At 35.6% G+C, this 19,592-nt stretch overlaps 1 protein-coding gene across 1 annotated transcript in view; it reads left to right on the forward strand.

Moving 5' to 3' along the window:
• LOC134531692 (teneurin-a) overlaps nt 1-19,592 on the forward strand; it is a 1,284,829-nt gene that overhangs the window by 1,176,088 nt on the left and 89,149 nt on the right. The window contains exons 13-15 of the mRNA XM_063367503.1: nt 2,311-2,501; nt 15,704-15,861; nt 16,738-16,980. Of these exons, the coding sequence (XP_063223573.1) occupies nt 2,311-2,501; nt 15,704-15,861; nt 16,738-16,980 (592 nt within the window). The remainder of the gene's footprint in view (nt 1-2,310; nt 2,502-15,703; nt 15,862-16,737; nt 16,981-19,592) is intronic.

A 19,592-nucleotide genomic window follows, 5' to 3' on the forward strand; every position in this document is an offset into this window, starting at 1 on the left:
TTACATTTTGGTGCTATTATGGTGTATTAACTTGCATTTTGGTTTTATTGCAATTCACCATATAATATTGTCCATAGCAATAACGCACCAATGTGAAGATCCCATGCTCTCACTATTGACCGCTGGTAGTCGCCACAGAGCATCCGTAGATGTGCAGCTCAAGAGTAGATTCGTGTTCCTCATGGAGGCCGTTAATGTTTACAAACAGAGACAATGCAGATATGGTGTTTGTGCATGGCATCTGCAATGGAACTGCTTGTGTGTGAAATACCAGTTATATTTTCCCAGTTACGCATGTTCCAGTCGTGAAACATTTACTCAGTGTTCTGTTCTTTTGCGAGAGACCAGAACTCTTTTCGGGCTCGCATATTTTAAGACCAAGTTTTTCAGCAAGATGTGGTTGAGCAAGAGAACATTCATGCTAGTACATGATGGACAGCCACATTGATGTTCCCCAGTCAAGAATGTGGAGAACATTATGAAGGCATGTACCTACATCGTGTGATTGTGTCCAGCATCTTCAAGATGGAGATCCCCCTTTACGACTGAAATTATACAACAGGTTGAATAAACTTAAATTGGTATATATTGATCTGTAACAAAGGACACTTCACCAGAGATTGCATTAAAAACACACTTAAACGCTTCTGTTTTGTCACAAAGACAATCCATTTACCAGTGTGGAAAGTAATTTTCAAAACCGTTTTAGTGGGAAATTGTGGTGTGGGGTTGTGTGTGATCAGCTAATCAGGTTGTCCATTTTTCAATGACATCTGGCAGGACATGTTTACGTGAAGTTTTTAGAGGATGAATTGCCACCATTATTAGATGTAAAATTAGCAACACTGCAACTTAAGCACTTCCAGCATGATGGTGCATCACCTCATTTTACTTGTATGGTGTAAGCTCACCTCATTCAACATTTACCTGGATGGATAGTTTAAGGTAATCAGATGATTCATCCAGCAAGTCACTGGTTCTTACCTAATTAGGTCTTTGCATTCAGGGGTTGGATGAAAGCTCTTGTACAAGAGGAGAAAGTATAAACAATTGCTGCTTCATATTAGTAATGCTGGCCCACATCAAAGACAGCCGTCCAAAAATTTTACCAGCAGAGCCCGCAGTACACAAGATTGTTTCATTTTGCTGTCGAAGGTGGTGTTTGAAGGCATCAGCTTCATTATTTACTCCTCTTTGTCACCACTCATCTTTTACATGTGAAACTTGGTCTTTTGTGTGCCAAAATGAAAAAAGTCAATAAACCCCAAAACATTGAAATGCAAGGAAAAACACAAAATGTAACTAAATTCATCTTGTACATCATTCTTTGTATTAAAATGTAAATTCTATACTCATACCTTAGTTTAGGCTTTTTATTTTGAATAGTCCAAATATGTAAAACTGTCACCTTTGAATGTGGGTGTTTTACAAGTATATTGTAAATTAAAGGATAAAATCATTTTAGTTCAAAACTTATGACTATGTCATAAATTGCACAGTTTGACTAACCTTTTATATTTATGCACGATTCTGGTGATATGTGTATAACAGTCATAAAAATATAAACAATAAAATTGAAATTTTTAATGTTTCATAAGGAAATAAGTTAAAATAAAGTTCCATTATAATCTTTCGCTACCCAAATATTTTGAGTAATATTCCTTTCGTCATACCAGAAACAAAGTATAACATTTGTAATGATTATTTTTTTTGTTTTTTAATGTGGCTATTTAAAGTTTATAATTTGGATTTTAAACCCTTATGTACTTTACAAACTGATGTTCAGAATTACATATTCTGCCTGTACTACCTGTTCTATGCAAACATGGTAATTAATAATGAAAAACATATAAGCTAGGTGAAAAACATTGTTCAGGTGTATTACATACTTCCTGTACACAAAACAACATTTTTCTTTGATTCCTATTTTATAAAAAAGATATTTGGTAAATAAAACACATATTATTGTACTAAGGCCGATTTAAACTGCATAACATTGTTAGGATACATTAGAATAATATTTTACGAATTCCGATTTTCTTGGTGAACTATTTTGTGACAGTTACATTATGTACAAATAATGAATAATTTAGATGTTTCATAAGTAGTCCAAATTACACAAAACATACACACACATTAAATGAATAATCACATAAATGCTCCTAAGGGTTTAAACTGCTCTCCATTGTCCTTTGTTTTGCATCTCAAGCCTAAAGGCACTCGGACACTAGCAGCAGTTGGCGCGAGCAGTGATACCGGGCAGAGTGACGGCGAAGGAGCGTCGCCCTGAGCCCGCTGTGTGTTTGCAAGGTTCGACATGCTGGTGAACGGAGGCGGAGCGGTGACCCTGCAGTTCCAGCGCAGTCCCTTCAAACAGGCGACCATCACCGTGTTCGTCCCGTGGAACCAGATAGTGGTGCTCGCTCCCGTCGTCATGCAGATGAAGGACGAGTCAGACTCCTTCCAGGAACACGTCGACTCTCCGTCGGGCATTACGATGAGTAAGGAGAGAGAGAGAGCACCTGTGTGTGTGAGAATGAATGTGTTAGTGAGACTGAGTGTGGGAGAGAGATTTTAAAAAAAGAGTGAGTGTAAAATATTTTACAAGTGTGAATGTGAGACACAGTTTTAAACGGGATGAGAAAGTGAGTTTGAGTATGTGTGTGAAAGAAATTTGCATTAAAGAGTGAGGGTAAATAAGAATGTATTTGAGAGTGTTAAGAGAGTACCCTCTTTTATTGCATAATTGTCGCACTCGCATAATCGTCGCACCTATATTTTTGGCCGTCAACCTTGGGATAAACATACTTCTCACTTAAACGTTGAATGATGTTTTTGGTCCCGCTATTAGATGCCGAGCGCTTTGAATAGGTATCTTTTCCATATAAAACGATGTATTTTAAAGTAGAAATCTAATATTTATTCGGAAATTACCACTTACTTATTTACTTAACGGAAATACGAAGTTGTCTGACGTGAAAATTTTCTTTTAAAGATGTTTTTAAACGTTATTATCTTCATCTGATCGTCTACGTCGCCGCAGTGTATCACTTATGAACATGTAGCCAGCGCTAGTTGGCATCATTCGTGTTTGGTTATGTTGCTTCCTGTATAGAGCGTGTGCACGTAGTCGAATATCGATATCTCGCTGATTGCATGCAGCACGCGCTCTCTGTCAAGTGCTGAGTTAACTACATTTGATGGCCCACATTCTTTTGTAGTAAATGTGTACTACGGCAATAGTTACGCGTTAGTTCACGTCGCAGATTCAAGTGGCTTGCGTTCGCGTTACAGTTTGGTTTTTCTATTTAAAATTTGAAGAAAGGTTTTTGTTTAATGAATTATTAATATAAATTGTTTGGCACTCTCTTGTATACTCCACCTTTTTTTTAAATATACGTACTTTCCATGAACGGGTTTTGTTTTTATGAAGAACTTTACCTAACAAAATTTTTTTTTCTGCATAATCGTTGCACCCCTACTTTTCAAACTTGATTTTAGAAAAAAAATGTGCGACAATTATGCGAGAAAACACGGTAAACATAGGTACTACATAAAATGCAGCCATAGCTATAGTTAGGCACAAGTCAGATAAATAAAGAAATAATTAAATTAGTAAATATATAAAATATTGTGGAAATTCAATGAAATCTAAACACAAAAGTCATGACTATTTCCTTAGGTACTTACCGATAGTAAGAAAAGGGAAACTAAATGCTCCAGCCTGTTGTAACCAAAGTAGTGAAAAAGCTTACTACACACTTTAGGCCTTTGCAAAGTGAATTTAGAGTACTTTGTATTTTCATTGTAGTCATACTGTGTTTTTGTATTAACTAAGTAGTTTAAATAAATGTTAATAAATTTACTGTTACAAAAAAATAACTTGCAGGCCACAAGTATGGCAGCAGTTGCGATTACATTCTTTTTTTAAATTCCTAATATTGTAAAAAGTAAAGATAAAAAAAAGTGTTTACGTACTTAGTTAAGAAAATTATCAGGCTTTTTCAGGATTATTTTTCACAGTTATTAATTACAGCCGGATAATAGAGAGCATAGTTGTAATGCTAATGTAAAAAAAAAAAATAATAAAAATTTTTTTTTTAGATATTTTTCTGGATTTTTAATTTTTTTTTTATTTTTCAGACAAGCTAATGACACATTTTATTATAATGTAATGTAAATTTGTATTTTAACATGTACATGATCTCTTAACAATGCATGCAGGAAGAGTAAAAGTGGAAAAATCTCTAATACGCCTCAACTTTCAGCATTAAGTTATTCTAGGAACATGCATTTATTTGGTAGAAAGTAATTTGTAGAAACTCTCTCTTGTCATCTATGTGATATAAACAATTTAAACAAGTTGTCAAATCGTTTTTAATTGTTTTTTGAATTTACACTACTTGGATATCATTTAATTTGTAACAACCATATTTGTTTCATAGTCAAATAATATTTTTGTTTTCTTGGTATCATTAAAATAAGAGTACATATTAAGTGGTTTATATAAGTCATTAGGCTAGGCATTGTGCAGTGGCCCAGTTTGATAGCTTTTTTTGACAGTTATTAATATTTACTTTTTGAAAATATTGTACTTTAATGTAATTTAACAGTAACACATCTGCCTGTGAAAATATTATTCATATTTTTACTAAATAATAGAGCTGTACCAATTCACAAAATTTTGCCGATATGCTGATATGCTGATGTGCCGATACAACTGTTGCCAATTCACCGATTCCGAACTGATAAAGGAGAAAACATATTTTGTTTAAAATATTTTTATAAATTTACTCAATTACCCAAAATAACTTATTCTAAGGAAAGTATGTAATGCAAATGCACAGGTATTTTAGTTTATGAATGCAGGGGCGAAGCCAGGGGGGGGTTTTAGGGGTTCAAACCCCCCCCCCCCCCTTAGCACCAAATATTTAATTAATTTCTTATTCATCACTCAAACAAATTTCATTTTAAAATTAATAAAATATTTACCATTACAATATTTAAATTTTGTACCGAAAACTGCTAAAATAGCACTATTTTACACCTTAAAATCCAAATTTTTCCGGGGGAGGACCCCCGGACCCCCCGCTTTAATACGGAGGAGGGGGGGGGCATGCTTCTTAACACCCCCCATACACAAATCCTGGCTACGCCACTGTATGAACGGAAAATAACCTCTTTTTAAATAGTATTTTTAGCTTGTTTTCATTTGTTTGTTGACGACCTGTTAGTGGCTTATTGAAACATAAACTCACTAATGGAGGCTAGAAAATTTAATTATTTAAAATGTAATTATATAAAATAATATTATTTAATAATAGGTAACTATGCAATATATTGATTCACAAAACGTGAAGTATAAAAAAATTAATTTAAAATTAGAAAAATGGCGAGACTTTGTACATGTTTACAATTCAAGAGCAGAAATTCCAATACCATCGTGACGCGTGTGGCGGCAAAAATTTACGGTACAAAACATTTATGCTGAAATGCATTTCATTTGGTCGCTTTGCATGGGAAACAGTTAAAGTAATTTACGTTATGTGAAGTCCTATATTATTTGGTTATTATTTTTTATTCATTTTTAAAAACTGTACGCAAGTTAATTAAAAAATGTCTCCGTACGATATTACGAACTTTTCGTTGCAGTTCAAGCAGTTGGTATTTTCTATTGTTTGTATTGGTAGCCATGCTCTAATTAAAGCAAGTTTTTGTTCTTATCTAACTTTATCGTGCTGGTGATATATTTATTTACGATGTATTAGAATCAAGAATGTTATTAAAACATAGGATGTTTAAGTTTGATATGTACGGCTGGCAAATGTAACTAAGAAATGATGTTCAAAGTATGAAGTAGTATGAAAAGTGAAAAGGGTACTGGTGGATTTTTAGGTTAGGACAGACACTTTCATTTTTCAAATTCGGCTGAAAAATAAACAAGCGTATCGTGAATCTGCAGAAATGCTGATTCAACCAAATATTTGCAAAATCCACTCCTGCCGATTCGTATCGGCACAGCTCTACTAAATAACTACACATATTCTTGTGAACATTGCCCTTTCTTGTCAGGCCGAATTATTAAGTTTACCTACATTGGCCATTACTTGGATTCACATTTCTAATAATAATTTTAACTTCAAATTTAGAGGCAGGTACAAACTAGATTATGTAAAGCAAGCAACAGATATAACGATAAGCAGTTGGCCACAATTATTTTCCTTGTGTTTTTATTTTTCAGAGACATAAATCATTTGGATGATGGGTTGAAAAAGAATTTACGCTGAGAAGCTTTTATCTTTTAATTATTTCTTTCATTCTGAGAAAATAAATCCTTTTTAAGATGACCAATATTTTGTAGAAAATTTATGTTTTGTTTATTTTAACTGAAGTGTAGGAATATAAGAGAAGCTTAGCATGCTTCTTTCTCTATCTGTCTAGTGTTTGTGTGCTTGGGTAATAAGAGCGAAAGTTTGCTAGCGCCATGAAGCGAACCTTTTTAGTTCATCTCAGCAGACAATTGCCAGAGCTGTCAGATAAACATAAGTTACTATGCTAGCGAAGGGTAGGGGAGGGCTTGAAGTCAGGGGGTCACTGTAAATTATCTACCATAAAAACATTAAAAAACCATCACGGTGTGGTACAAGGGATTATCCTCTATAGGGCACAGTGAGTAGGCTTGTGCAAATACCAGTTTTTTAAGAAAAGCAAATATCAAATTGAATGTTTTAAATATTTGCGAAGTCGAATCGAATTGCAAGTATTTTTCTTGGTGAAGCTGTATAACACTTATTTTATAAAATACAGGCTTGAGGTAAAAATATAATCATTAAACATTTATAATTTTTGAACTGATTAAGTGATTAACAAATTTGGCAGTATTTAAAACATAATTCAATAAAATTATGAAATAACCATGCATTATTAATAATTAGCATTTAAAAAAGCAAACAGAGCAGCTGGCTTCTTTGAAATTTTTAAGTAACCAACTTCATTCAAGCAAAACAGATACGTTACAAAAAAAAAGTAATATTTCCATGAGCAAATCTTAGGCTTCTATGTTATGAAGTTTTGCAGGAAATGCGAAGCTTCACATCAGACATGAAGCTTTGCATCACAACCAAAGCTGCGAATAAAATGAATAGCAGAATTCCTGGTGAAGTCAAATTGAATATTAGAAAGCACTTCACCTTATTCTCTCAGTCGAAGCGTCGCTGGCTGAGAGCCAGTTTTCCAGTTGCCATACACTAAATTGAACCTTGTAAGATAAAAGAAAAGTTTACAAGCCATTTTATGTTACATATATTTTGTAACACCCAGACCTCCTGCTAGCTCACAATTGGTCTAGATTTCACATACCATGTTTTCTCATATAATCGTCGCACATTTTATACTAAAATCAAGTTTGAAATGTAGAGGTGCGACGATTATGCGAAAAAAAAAATTTTTGTTAGGTAAAGTTATTCATAAAAACAAAACCCGTTCATGGAAAGTACGTTTATTCAAAAAAGGTGGAGTATACAAGAGCACACCAAACAATTTATTTTAATAATTCATGCAACAAAAACCTTTCTTCAACTTTAAATAGAAAAACAAAATCTGTGACCCGAACACAAGCCACTTGAATATGTGACGTGAACTAACGCGTAACTATCGTCGTAGTAGACACTTACCATGAAAGAGTGCGGGCTATCAAATTTAGTTAACTTGGCACTTGAGAGAGAGAGCGCGTTGCATGAATCGGAGAGATATTGATATTCGACTACATGTGCGCGCTCTATACAGGAAGCAACAAAACCAAACATGAATGATGCCAACTAGCGCTGGCTACATTTTTATAAGTGGTACACCACGGCGACGCAGACAAACAGATAAAGGTTATAACATTTAAAAACGTCTTTAAAAGAAAATTTATATGTCAGACAACTTCGTATGTCCGTTTATTAAATAAATAAGTGGTAATGTCCGAATAAATGTTAGATTTCTACTTTAAAATACATTGTTTTATACGGAAAAGATACCTACACAAAGCGCTCGGAATCTATTAGCAGGATCAAAAACATAATGTGACGTTTACGCCAGAGTTTTTTTTATCCAAATTTTGACACCCTAAAATATGGGTGCGACGATTATGCGATAAAACAGGGTATACAAATACACTTAAAGAATTTTTATGGCTGTCAAGAGTCATTAAAATTCCATAGAATGTTACTTTTTTGAGGTTGTATTTGTTTACTTTGAAAATGATTTTGCATAAATAAAATAATTCACAAATATAGTTAGTAGATTTATTTTTTCCTTTATCAAACACTGATCATTGCCACCATTTTTGTGCAGTACCTTTACATAAATAAAACAAAAACTCGCTGAACCACTTCTCAAAACAAATTGGTTCTTCACTTGGGCACGACATTTACTTACAGGTTTAAATAAATCCCGCAGTTACTTGCGACATACATGGCTGAAAGACCACTGTCCGCTTGGCGTGGTCACCAATTTGCTAAAAACTGCTCCAACTGGGCCTATGCTGCCGACTGTGGTTGTCAAATTCTAATTGAAAACCATGCCCGAAAAATTGTTAAACATCCGGGCCTGGACCACAGACAAGAAATTTTTCTCTTCCCTACGTTATTACAGTCAAACCTCTCTGAAACGACCCCTCACGGTTCCCAGGAATAGGGTCGTAATAGAGGGGAGGTCGTAATAGATGTTTTCCGAAATTTTCAGTTGATTTCAAAACCCCCTTCCCCTTCCCAAACCGCTACTCGCTAAGAAACCAGCCGTACAATGGCAGGATGCTGTCACTCACAATGCTAGAAGGCTTTGTTTTAAACCCACTTCAACCTTCATGACAAGTCCCTCGCCCTACAGGCCACCTCTAAAGAAAAAATGTCAAAAGACAGTTTATTTTTACTGGTTAGTTTACATGTACGTTTTCTACTTGCCGTAGTTAAATACACTAAAACCCCGATGTCAAGAACCCCGGATTTAACGAAGCAGTGATTTTACGAATCAATCATCTCTGGCAAGGAATTTACAAGCTTTCAAACTTAAATATAAATGTATTTTAATAGCAAGGGTCCTATGAAAAGGAATATACCGAATAAAATCAAGCTGCTATCACCAAACAAAGCATTTACGGCCCAATGCGTGGTCACTTCGTTATTGCTCGCGTGAGAGGCGAGACGTGGAATGTTAGAAGAAAGATATATGCGGGGAGACAGACGGCAACCAGTGTGTTTCCTGCGTGGGGAATAAGTGGCGTAGCCTTTTTTTTTTTATGCTGGGTGAAGCGACCTTTTTCTGTCAACCCACGGGAAAAGATAATTGCTTGAGCTGTCAAAATAAACATCGCTGCGGCAGTTAAAACAAGTCGAGGCGGGCGTGCATCCAGTCGGTCGCTGTGTATATCTACTCGAAAAACATAACGTCTCAATTCATAACAAGATTCCTTATAACCTACACGTATTGCCGGATGTTTTCAGCCTGATCCATGCAAATTCTTTAGCCACGTTTGGAATGAAAACAACTGGCGGGCCAGTGTTGTGCCCTGTTTTGCGGACACATAAAGCTTTTATCAATTTGCTGACAGTTTTAATATATTTTTACTCTCGTTAAAATGAAGCAGATAACGTGATTCGTGGAATGGGGGTTGTCAAGCGCTGACAGCGGTCGACAGGAAGTGGTATCTATTTTTAGATATGCGCTGCCTACTGCAGTACAGCACTGGGCAAGAGAAACGCAGTAACACGCTACTCACCACAAGAAACTTATTTTCTTCGGATTTTCGGCAATGTTTTCACGGTTCCTCGAAATCGGGTTGTAATAGAGAGGTGGTCGCAATAAATGGGGTCGCAACAAAAAGGTTTTACTGTATGTTAATTTTGCAAGCTGCTACTCAACACACCGACACACATGGCGACCTACAATTCCAGCTTCTTGCCAGTTGAAAGGAGCTGGAATCATGACGCCATCAACAACCAATCACAGAGCAGTTTACTCTTTCGACCAATGTCAAAACACTTTCTGGTCGTGAAAACGGACCATTTCCGACCTCATGCACAAGACACATCACGTGATCTATTTTCCCACACATAAAATACACTGTCTCTCTAATACTTACGCAAATGGTAATACTATTGCTTCAGCCTGCCTTAAAAAAAATAATCATAGCAAAAAACAAAAGAAAAACATGAAAGCACATAAAAACAAATAAGTAAGCAAAAATAGGTAAAAATAACTTAAGGTGACTTTTTCACAATGAAGTAAACAAATCATTAGAATTATTAAAAAGCATTAAATAAATGTAAACTATGGTAAAAAAAACATGTTGCAAGAGAATAAATGGCTGTTATATACATCATACCTTCATACCAGAAAACCTAACCATTTATCATTTCTGATTATATATATAATAAAAATTAATAAACGTATTTTGAAAGTGGGTAAAGTTAGTAACTTGGGTTGCTACAATTTTTACCATTAAGTATTTTACTTATTTTAATGTTTATTAAAGTATCAAGTTTTTATTACCTACTTTATGATTATATATATATATATATTATAATGTCGTGCACATGCTGAATCTTGGCAATGTGAAGAAGACAACTGGTCATGGTGACCAGTATGCTTGCTACAAAGTATCTAATTGAAAGTAAAATATGCATGAATTTCATATATATACTGTACAGAACACAACACAACATTGATATTTTCTGCAATCTTCCATCTTTATATTAGCCAAATAAAATGTACCAAATACAAAAAAATGATAACTTACTCCACAAGCTAATGAAAATCATATTTTTTTCTCATAAAGATTTTATACTTATTTTAACTTATTAACTATTTTTTTGCAAAACTACATTTAGATATAGTATTTATTTGAAACTTATCAGATTTTTTTATTTTAAATTTATTTATTTATAAATTTGTGACATGGACACCAACCGTTGAGAAACTTTTGATGCCGACATGACATGTAACAGTCAACAAACCACAGAACATTACAAAAAGCTATACGAATGACAAAGCAGGCACTGCAAGCGGGCAGACACTACCAGTGGAAAGGCACCACCTGCAGGGAAATCCCTGCATGCATCTACAACATTCAACTATGATAAACACATTGTATCGATATACAGTGTTAATCATATTTGAAAAGCATGACAAAACTGCTTTCAAGTTTGTTATTTTAAATAGACACTATAATGGAAAAAAAAGGTAAAGTTTCAGTAGCATTGAGTGTCCTCTGTATCTATGGATGTACCAAAGAATGAAATAGAATTTAAAACTTGTAATAGATAATCCCACTATTCCATATCTGTGAAATATACATATTTTACATACTGTCGCGGGGCAGGTCGATCGGTCGGCTTTAAGGTGGATTGTTAGTGGGCGCCACCACGTGGTACGGCACGTGGACCCGGTGAGACTCCTAACTCAGGGCGTGACGTCGCCCATGTGAGACGTGATATCCCCCCTTGAAAACATCTAGCACTAATTCCTGCCCGCTCTCAGCGTCGGGCACGCTTCTACCTACGCAGTGGGCTCTCAGGCGTCCCACACGCCGTCACACCCCACGTGGTCACACAGATAGAAAATAAAAGAATAGTACGTTAAATGTGCACACCTGATTTATTCCGCTAATTCCGCTTACACACGTACACGGTTGAAACTGTACAAAACGCCCGCGGCACGAATCGGTTTAGGGGTAATGAGCCAACACGTATTCACATATTAAATTACGTAGTACGAGGAAAAAGACCGAGACTGGTCGTAAACTAATTAATGAAACAGTCCCCCGACCGAGAGTAGCTCCGAGGACTAAAAGAAAGCGGTTGAGACGAAATTAAAGTTAACAGAATTACTTGGCAGAGAAAACAAGCGGTGAGGTCCCCGGAGTGCTGAAGCGTCTGCTCTCGGTCGTTGATGGCGGAAGACTGGGCTGAGATCATGGCTCGCTCGACTAACATGGCGTCCTCCCGCCGAAACAATTGCCGTTAAAAGATATTTGCGAATTCGTGCCATGGGAAACTAAATTAACATGACAAGAATGCATTAAAAATTATGTGTCAATTTATGAATAAAGAGAAAAGGTTGTACAAATTATAATTATTTAGATTTAAATTTAATTATTGTCTGGCTTCGGGTTTCCTCGGGAATATCCGGAAACGCTATGATATTTTAACACATTAGTTAAAAAATAAAAGTACATAAAACCCTCCCGGCCGATTTGCCGTCACGTTGCACTTAGGGAATATAAAAACAAACAACACAATTATATATACTTATATTTTTTGGGGTCGACAGCGCTCTCTTGCCGGGCAAACACACACGCATGCACACGTACGCACGGGTAGGCGGGAGGTTTGAATGGAGGGTGGATGGTGTTTGGGCGGTGGCATATCGGACTTAAAAGGGGCCGCAGGCCCGGACGATGTCAATACCTACATTATTTTTTTATTAATCGTTCTGGACAGTACCGTAAATAAGTTTTTAGCTAACAAACTGAATGTAAGACATTATAAGGCTAAATTACATATAGGTACTTTTACATGATGTTTTAGTTAATTGCCTAATTTTTATTAGAGGAAATGTAAAAACGATACTAATTTTCAAATTATTTAAAAGAGCTACAATTATAATGACTTTCATAAAACATTACTTACGTGTTAATTTGTCTTTTAAAAATATTTTACTTAAAACATTATTAATTAATAAATGGCTAATAAGTACTGTTAAGCAGCACATTAATATTAGTATTACCACTCATTCAGGAAGGTAAAAAAATAATACTGGTTTAACAGTTTAATGTATTGTATCTATCTACATAAAAATTCAAAAACATCTTGTCTACCACATTGTTTATTAATATAATATAACTTCATACTTCACATGTGTTTGACAGACCTTTATACACAACTTCACTTGCTAAATTGAGAAGTGAAAAATTACCATTCATTCTATTAATACATGAAACACGTTGCTGATGTTAGATAACAGCTTTGTGCACTGCAGGCTTAATTTTATGTCTTTGTGAAATGAGAGTACGGTATGTAAAACTTTCTATTTCACAAAATAGAGAGCAGTTATGTAGGAAACAACATATACTGTGTCACTGTGCTATTTTGAACAACTGGTGATTTTGATGTGTAGGCCGGTATTCAAAGATACGAAAATAAGGGTTTAAGTGTTGAATATGCTACCTTCATCTGTTCTCTAACTGTATTCCATGTACACTAAATTGTTCTCAAACACATTGATAGGACATAGCCAGACCTTTATTTTTAGGAAACAGATTTGGGTGTCCTACTATCCATGACCTATCTGTTGCCCAATCTTCTGTGAATACACAGAGCTCACTTTTTCTGTTATTTCATCCAAATTTCAGACCCGCATCTAGTGCCATTAACTTTCATGAATATCAGGAGACATACAAAGCGTATTGGTTTGCCAAATGAAACCTTATGATAGCGTAACTATTCTGGAATATATTTTGTACACTTTAATGGTCGTAACAAGAAATAGTCACAACTTTAAAGATAATTGAGGAAAACAGAATAAAAGCCTTGAATACCCATAGTTTCTTCACCTTATCTGTCATGTCCCGTAGCAGAGTGGATCAAGAGTATGGATAGTAAGAGGTCCAAAACTCAACAGAAGAAAATATTTTTAAAACATTTTTTTATAAAATGCATTATTGCATTATGATCATTAAAATTTATGTAAAATATATTAAATATTTCTTTGAGTAATAGTTATATATTACTTCTAATACAAAGCTTGATTCATTGGTATTTTATTTCATTAGTTAGTTTTTATTTAATATAGAAATAAAATATATAAACACATAGAAGTGATTGTATGTTTGTGTGTACATAAATAACAATTTTTTATTCTCTATATTTTTCTATATATGTATTAATATTTTTCAGTTACAATAATTGTGTTACCAAATGTTAATAAGAATTAAAAAAGACGATTCATCAGGTGTAAACCAAACATACTAATTTTTGTTAACTCCATTATTTTCAAGTAAATGTAAACAAATGTGTAAAAACATGGCAAGTAGCTTGCACATTCCGCGATGTGCAAATGTTTCTAGCTTCACGCAGGGCACTGTTTATTAAATCGGCTGCCAATCTGATTCCTTACTGGGATGCGGTTTTGGACATGTTTTGGACAATAGCCCGTGAGTTAGTTTACAGTTGTGTGGCACTGTTTATTTGTTACCTCACCCGACCATTTAGGAACACCGCCCTTATCCACTTACTGCTGCTTTGACATAACTGGTAAAATTTACCAGGTTGATGTTTAACTGCCCATCGCTAACTAATACCTTATTTACTTTTTGATGTGGCAGGTTGCCGAGTGCTGTTTTATGTTCAGGCCGAATGTTTCCCATCAGATATTTACAAATTTATTTCTCTTCAAGCTTGTTTTCAACAAAACTAGCTAATTACTGGGTGGTAGCTGCTAAATAAATGTAACAAGAAAAACCTAAATATACTAACTTAAGTGATGATACTAAATGTTATGTTAAAACTATTTATTTCACAAATTGCATTTCAAAGTCCTTAAACTTTCATCTTTCTTAACAGTGTTGTGGGCTGTTTTAACTGACTTGTATTTATCCTTATCAGTAAGCTGACAGTTTTAATCTAATGTGGTCAGCCAAAAACATTGGTAGTAATTATGTCTCTGAACAACTATTTTAAATCAAGCTTTTTCTGTATTATTTTCTTTAAATTTACTTAGCTGGATGTAGCGGAAAATGAATCCCCTTCCCCCACATAAATAACCCCAAAGATCTTGAACATTTCTGGAAATTTTTTTCTCACCTGACAAGAAAAAACCATAACCACCCAAAAAATTTTCCATAATTCCGGGATCCTCCAATTCACAAATGAATATGGATATCTTCAAAAGGCTAAATGATACAGTACAGTGACATAGTGTTAATGTGATTGAATTCAATATAAAATGTAACAAAATAAATGCAGTTTAATGTAACTTGTGTACTCATTTCAAATTTTTTAATCTAGAATACTTTATGGAAACATTTTGTCTTGCTATACCTGGGAATGTACTAGCTACTCAAACTTAGAATACTAAAACTCAGGGGCGGCTCCAGGATTTATTTTTGAGTAAGCCCGGACTGTACCGCAGGGAGTCCAGTCTGGCCCCCATATCTGAGGGTGGTCCGGGAAATTTTTAGAATTCAGATTCAAAATGGTAAGTTTTGTGACTTTCTGAGGGTAATTTCTTTCTTTCAGAAGTCCAATATGTATAATATATTAATCATAAGAATTATTATAAATATATAAATGTATAATTGTATGTTAACAAAATACACTTAAATACCTCTGAAAGTCACAAAATTAATTGTTTGGATTAAACTTGTGGTAATATAAGGTGAATATTACAATACAACTCGTACGGTAAAGTTAAAATGTAACAGAGCTGCAGGCGAATGTATAGTTTAATTTTGTTGCCAACTACCCTTCTCAGAAGGGCAGACGATTACAGTTTGTACTGATAATAAGATTTACTTTTCTTATAGTTTCTGAAATAAACTGAGCGTTTAATATGAATAGTGTATTTTTATCTTATTTCCAATTTTCAATTTTGAAAATGTTGGGTAGGCCTGGGACTGCCCACTGGAGCCACCACTGCTAAAATTTGTCTCATTTGTGCGTAGATATTCCTGGCAGCTCGATACCATTCTTCAGCGGAGACAAGCAAAGTCCCTGTTTCGACCATGACCATGAGTATCTCCGACCAGTCATCATGTCCACTTGGATGCCAGAGAAAGTGGGTGGCATTCCTGGGAAAAGCCTGGTTTTTGCTGAGACACAGGTAAGCTAGCATAGTTCTCACTCAACTTCTTACTTTCAGTATACTATTTCAAATTGGGCCTAGGCAATATACTAATTATTACAACCAAGATTTTTTGTTTTGTATTTTATTTTAACCCAATTTTGTTGTAAAATTTTTTTTTAGTTTTCATTGTTTTAATTTATATTTTTGTGAATTTCGTATATATGTATGTCTGTAGTATTGTTATGCATATTTTTTAATATATAAAATTTCTCAAACTGTGTAAAATATCACATTTTATATATCAAAACAAGAAACTATGTTATTTACACTACTAAACCGATATAACTTTATTAGCAGTCGGAAAAAATATTTTAATGTTTGCCTGGGTTTGAATTTTTTATGGTGCTGATTCAGTTTCAAATTTAAATACTACGTATTTGAATTAGCTGAATGAAATTAATGAAACTAATGAATTAATTTAATGAGCTGAAATTCTCTTTGAAGTCAAGTACATTAGAAATGATGGATGAGTGATAAATCAGGATGGAGCACAGGTGGAATGATGGTTGGCGGGATTGGGAGTTCCTCGAGAAAACCCACTGGCCCACTGTAATGTCACTTACGAATAATCTGAGTCGGACCCCACCGAGAATCTGTGGAAAGTGAGTGATCTGACCGCTGCTTGCCGTGCTGCCTGCAGTATCGTCTTGAGGTACAGAAGGAGGGTGATGCAGCGGTGAGACTCTGAACTTGCGTCCCAGAAAACCCGGCTTCAAACCCGGGTTCGGACATGTAGGTTTCGGTTTTTCCGTGGTATCCTGGTGATCACTCCAGGCCGGTGCTGTACGGTCCATTCCCCACAAGTGAGCGGGCGGTGTTGGAGTGTCCGACGGCATGGCTGTGGGTCGACAGATACTGCAGGAGAGCATACAGATCCCCGGCTCGTCGCTGCACCTCATGTACCAGAGCAGCCAGGCGCCCGGCTACCTGTCGACCGTGCTGATGCGGCTGACGCCCGCCGCCGTGCCCTCCACGCTCACGCACGTGCACGTCCGTGTCGAGATAGAGGGCTCCGTGCACGCACGCACCTACGAGGCTGACCCCCTCCTCACGCACACCTTCGCCTGGAACAAGCGCAATGTCTACAAGCAGAAGGTGTGAAAATTTCAGATTACCTCATTTAAAATGTTTTGTAAGCAGTAAGAAATTAGTTTTTAAAAAAAAAACTGTGACCAGGTCCGAAAAACTCCGGAGGAAAATTTACACCAGACAATTGCTTTTCAACGTAAACTACGAACATTTTCTATAACATCAGTCCAGATGGGGAGAACAGAGTTGTTTGACTATGTTAAGAAGAAATAATGTTTTTTTCTAACATTTGCAAAGCAGATGTTACAGTGGGTACTTATGATTTGAAAGATCATTCAGTTGGCCAACTTTTATTCATAACAAGTAAATAATTCTAAATATGTATAATATTCATAATAAGTAAAATTCACTGAATGAGTTGTAAATAAATATTTGATGACAAAATTGAGAGTTTAACTTGTATTTGACATAATGACAAATGTATTGGAATAAGATTACAAATAAAGGATCTGGAATTAGTGTGCATATTTAGCCTACTTATAATTTGAAAATAAAAACGTTTTAACATAAATATGTTTATTTAACATAAAATATTAATGGGAGTTTCTGAAACGCAGTGTCCTAATTAGAACTGGGCCGATCTTCTGAGCCGATTAGAGCCTTTCAAGTACCTCTGATTACACGTTGCTTTTGACGGATCACTATAAATGGTGAAATATTCCCAGACAAAACTACTTTTCATTGACATGATTACTTATAAATCACCACACACACGTACACACAATTAACTGCGTTAAAATGTAATAAGGTCAAACCAAATCTTCAACCTAATCACAACTCCGTCATTCTGTAATCCGTGTGTGCCGGTAGACGTCAGCGATGATAATTTTATTCCCCCCAGTGCCGCCAACAAACTTTCAATCATTCCCGATTGTAAGTTAATTTGTGAATACGAAATACAGTAGAACCTCGTTAATTCGTAATGGTCGGGACCAAGATAATCACGGATTATCGAATTTCACGGACTAGCGATTATAAGCCCGGAAGGTCTTGTCAAGCTTCTTAGACACCAGCGTGCAGCTGGGTTAAGGCCAAGGTCATGTGATGTAACATCTCCTGAGGCTTACTGCGCCTTGGCAGCAGATGGATAAAAATAGTAAACTCCCCATTATTCATGTTAATTGGGACCCGCCGATGCCCGGATAATTTAAATTCTGTAAAAAAAAAATAATACTAATAATAAACCCGGATAATCCGTTCACGGTAAGGGTCGTCTTCGAATTAGTGTCTCTGCTTAAAAAAACACGGCACTGCCTAGCCATTAGTTCACGGTCATTTACAACAGCCGAAGAGAGAAAGATAAGATCGTGCTGACCTTGCACACATAAATATTGGGTAGCCCCCCACCCCCCTCCCTTCATTCGACCAGCCGAATGCCAGCCAGACACGTCACTCGCCAGGCGCCTGCTGTGCGTTGGCGGGCGGAAAGTAACTCAGCAGCACGTGAAACAACATTCAAACAAACGGGAGACAAGCAGAAGTCAGGACATCCCCTCAAGTTTAAAGAGTGACAAATGTGACAGCTGAAAGGGGGGCGACACAAAGGGTCGGTACAAACAGCGTAGCAGAGTTTGACGGCCCACGCGATGGCTTGCAGTGTTTGCCGGCCACCGGCCCGCGTGACGTAAATTTTAAGCTCTGACAATTTTAGATTCTCTTTTTTTTCTGCACTTTTAAATCGTCCCGGATTATCCGATTCCCGAATTAGCGCGTCACGGATTAACAAGGTTCTACTGTACCACTAAATGGGGAACAAAACTCTTCATCAACCAGGTTTTTATACAAAAGAAAAATAAGCTCTATTTCCCGCTAAACAGGGTAAGAATATTAATTTCGCTAAACAAAACTTTCAATAGGCCATATTTAGCGAGAAAAAACTAAATAGATGAATTCCCGAAGAGGTAGACTAACCACAAGACTACTAGCGCTATTAATCTGTACGATTTCCGTCGCGCGACGCGCGTCACTCTAATCTCTGGCGTCACATAACCAACCTAAACAACAGTCGCCATTCGCCATTGCGGTAATATTAACCGTAAATGGTAAACAAATACATAGTTTTCGGTTCGTAAATGATAAATAACTTTGCAAATAGTATAATGGAAAATTATTTTACCGAAAGTACCGTAAATATACGTGGAAATTGATACTTAGGTATGTAACTGTTCAATGTTTATAAAACATATGCTATTTTTTTATTTTTATTTTTTTATTTTTTTTTTTATTTATAAGCCTCCATTTCTCCAGGCAGCCTGAAGGGGAGTTGTCAATACAAAACACATAGGACACTCACATACAGAACTCAAATTCAGTACAGCGGATATTTTGTCATGGTGCTACCAGCAAATCATATACAGTAGCAATTAATATACAGTTTTGATACATTAAATTATATAACATATATTAAAAAATAAAAACAAAAGTGGGACTTATATACATATGTAGATAGATACAAGACAAGACAGATACAAGTCATAAATAGTCAATGTTTACAGAGCATTTAATATACAAAACAGATACAATAACTATATTTGCAGAGCATTTAATATAATCACTTTGCAAAAAATATGAATCACCCATCTAAAAACTCTTTAATTGGTATATTTTTTTCGTGTGCG

This window comes from Bacillus rossius, chromosome 5 (assembly GCF_032445375.1).
Source record: "Bacillus rossius redtenbacheri isolate Brsri chromosome 5, Brsri_v3, whole genome shotgun sequence".
Classification (NCBI taxonomy): domain Eukaryota; kingdom Metazoa; phylum Arthropoda; class Insecta; order Phasmatodea; family Bacillidae; genus Bacillus; species Bacillus rossius.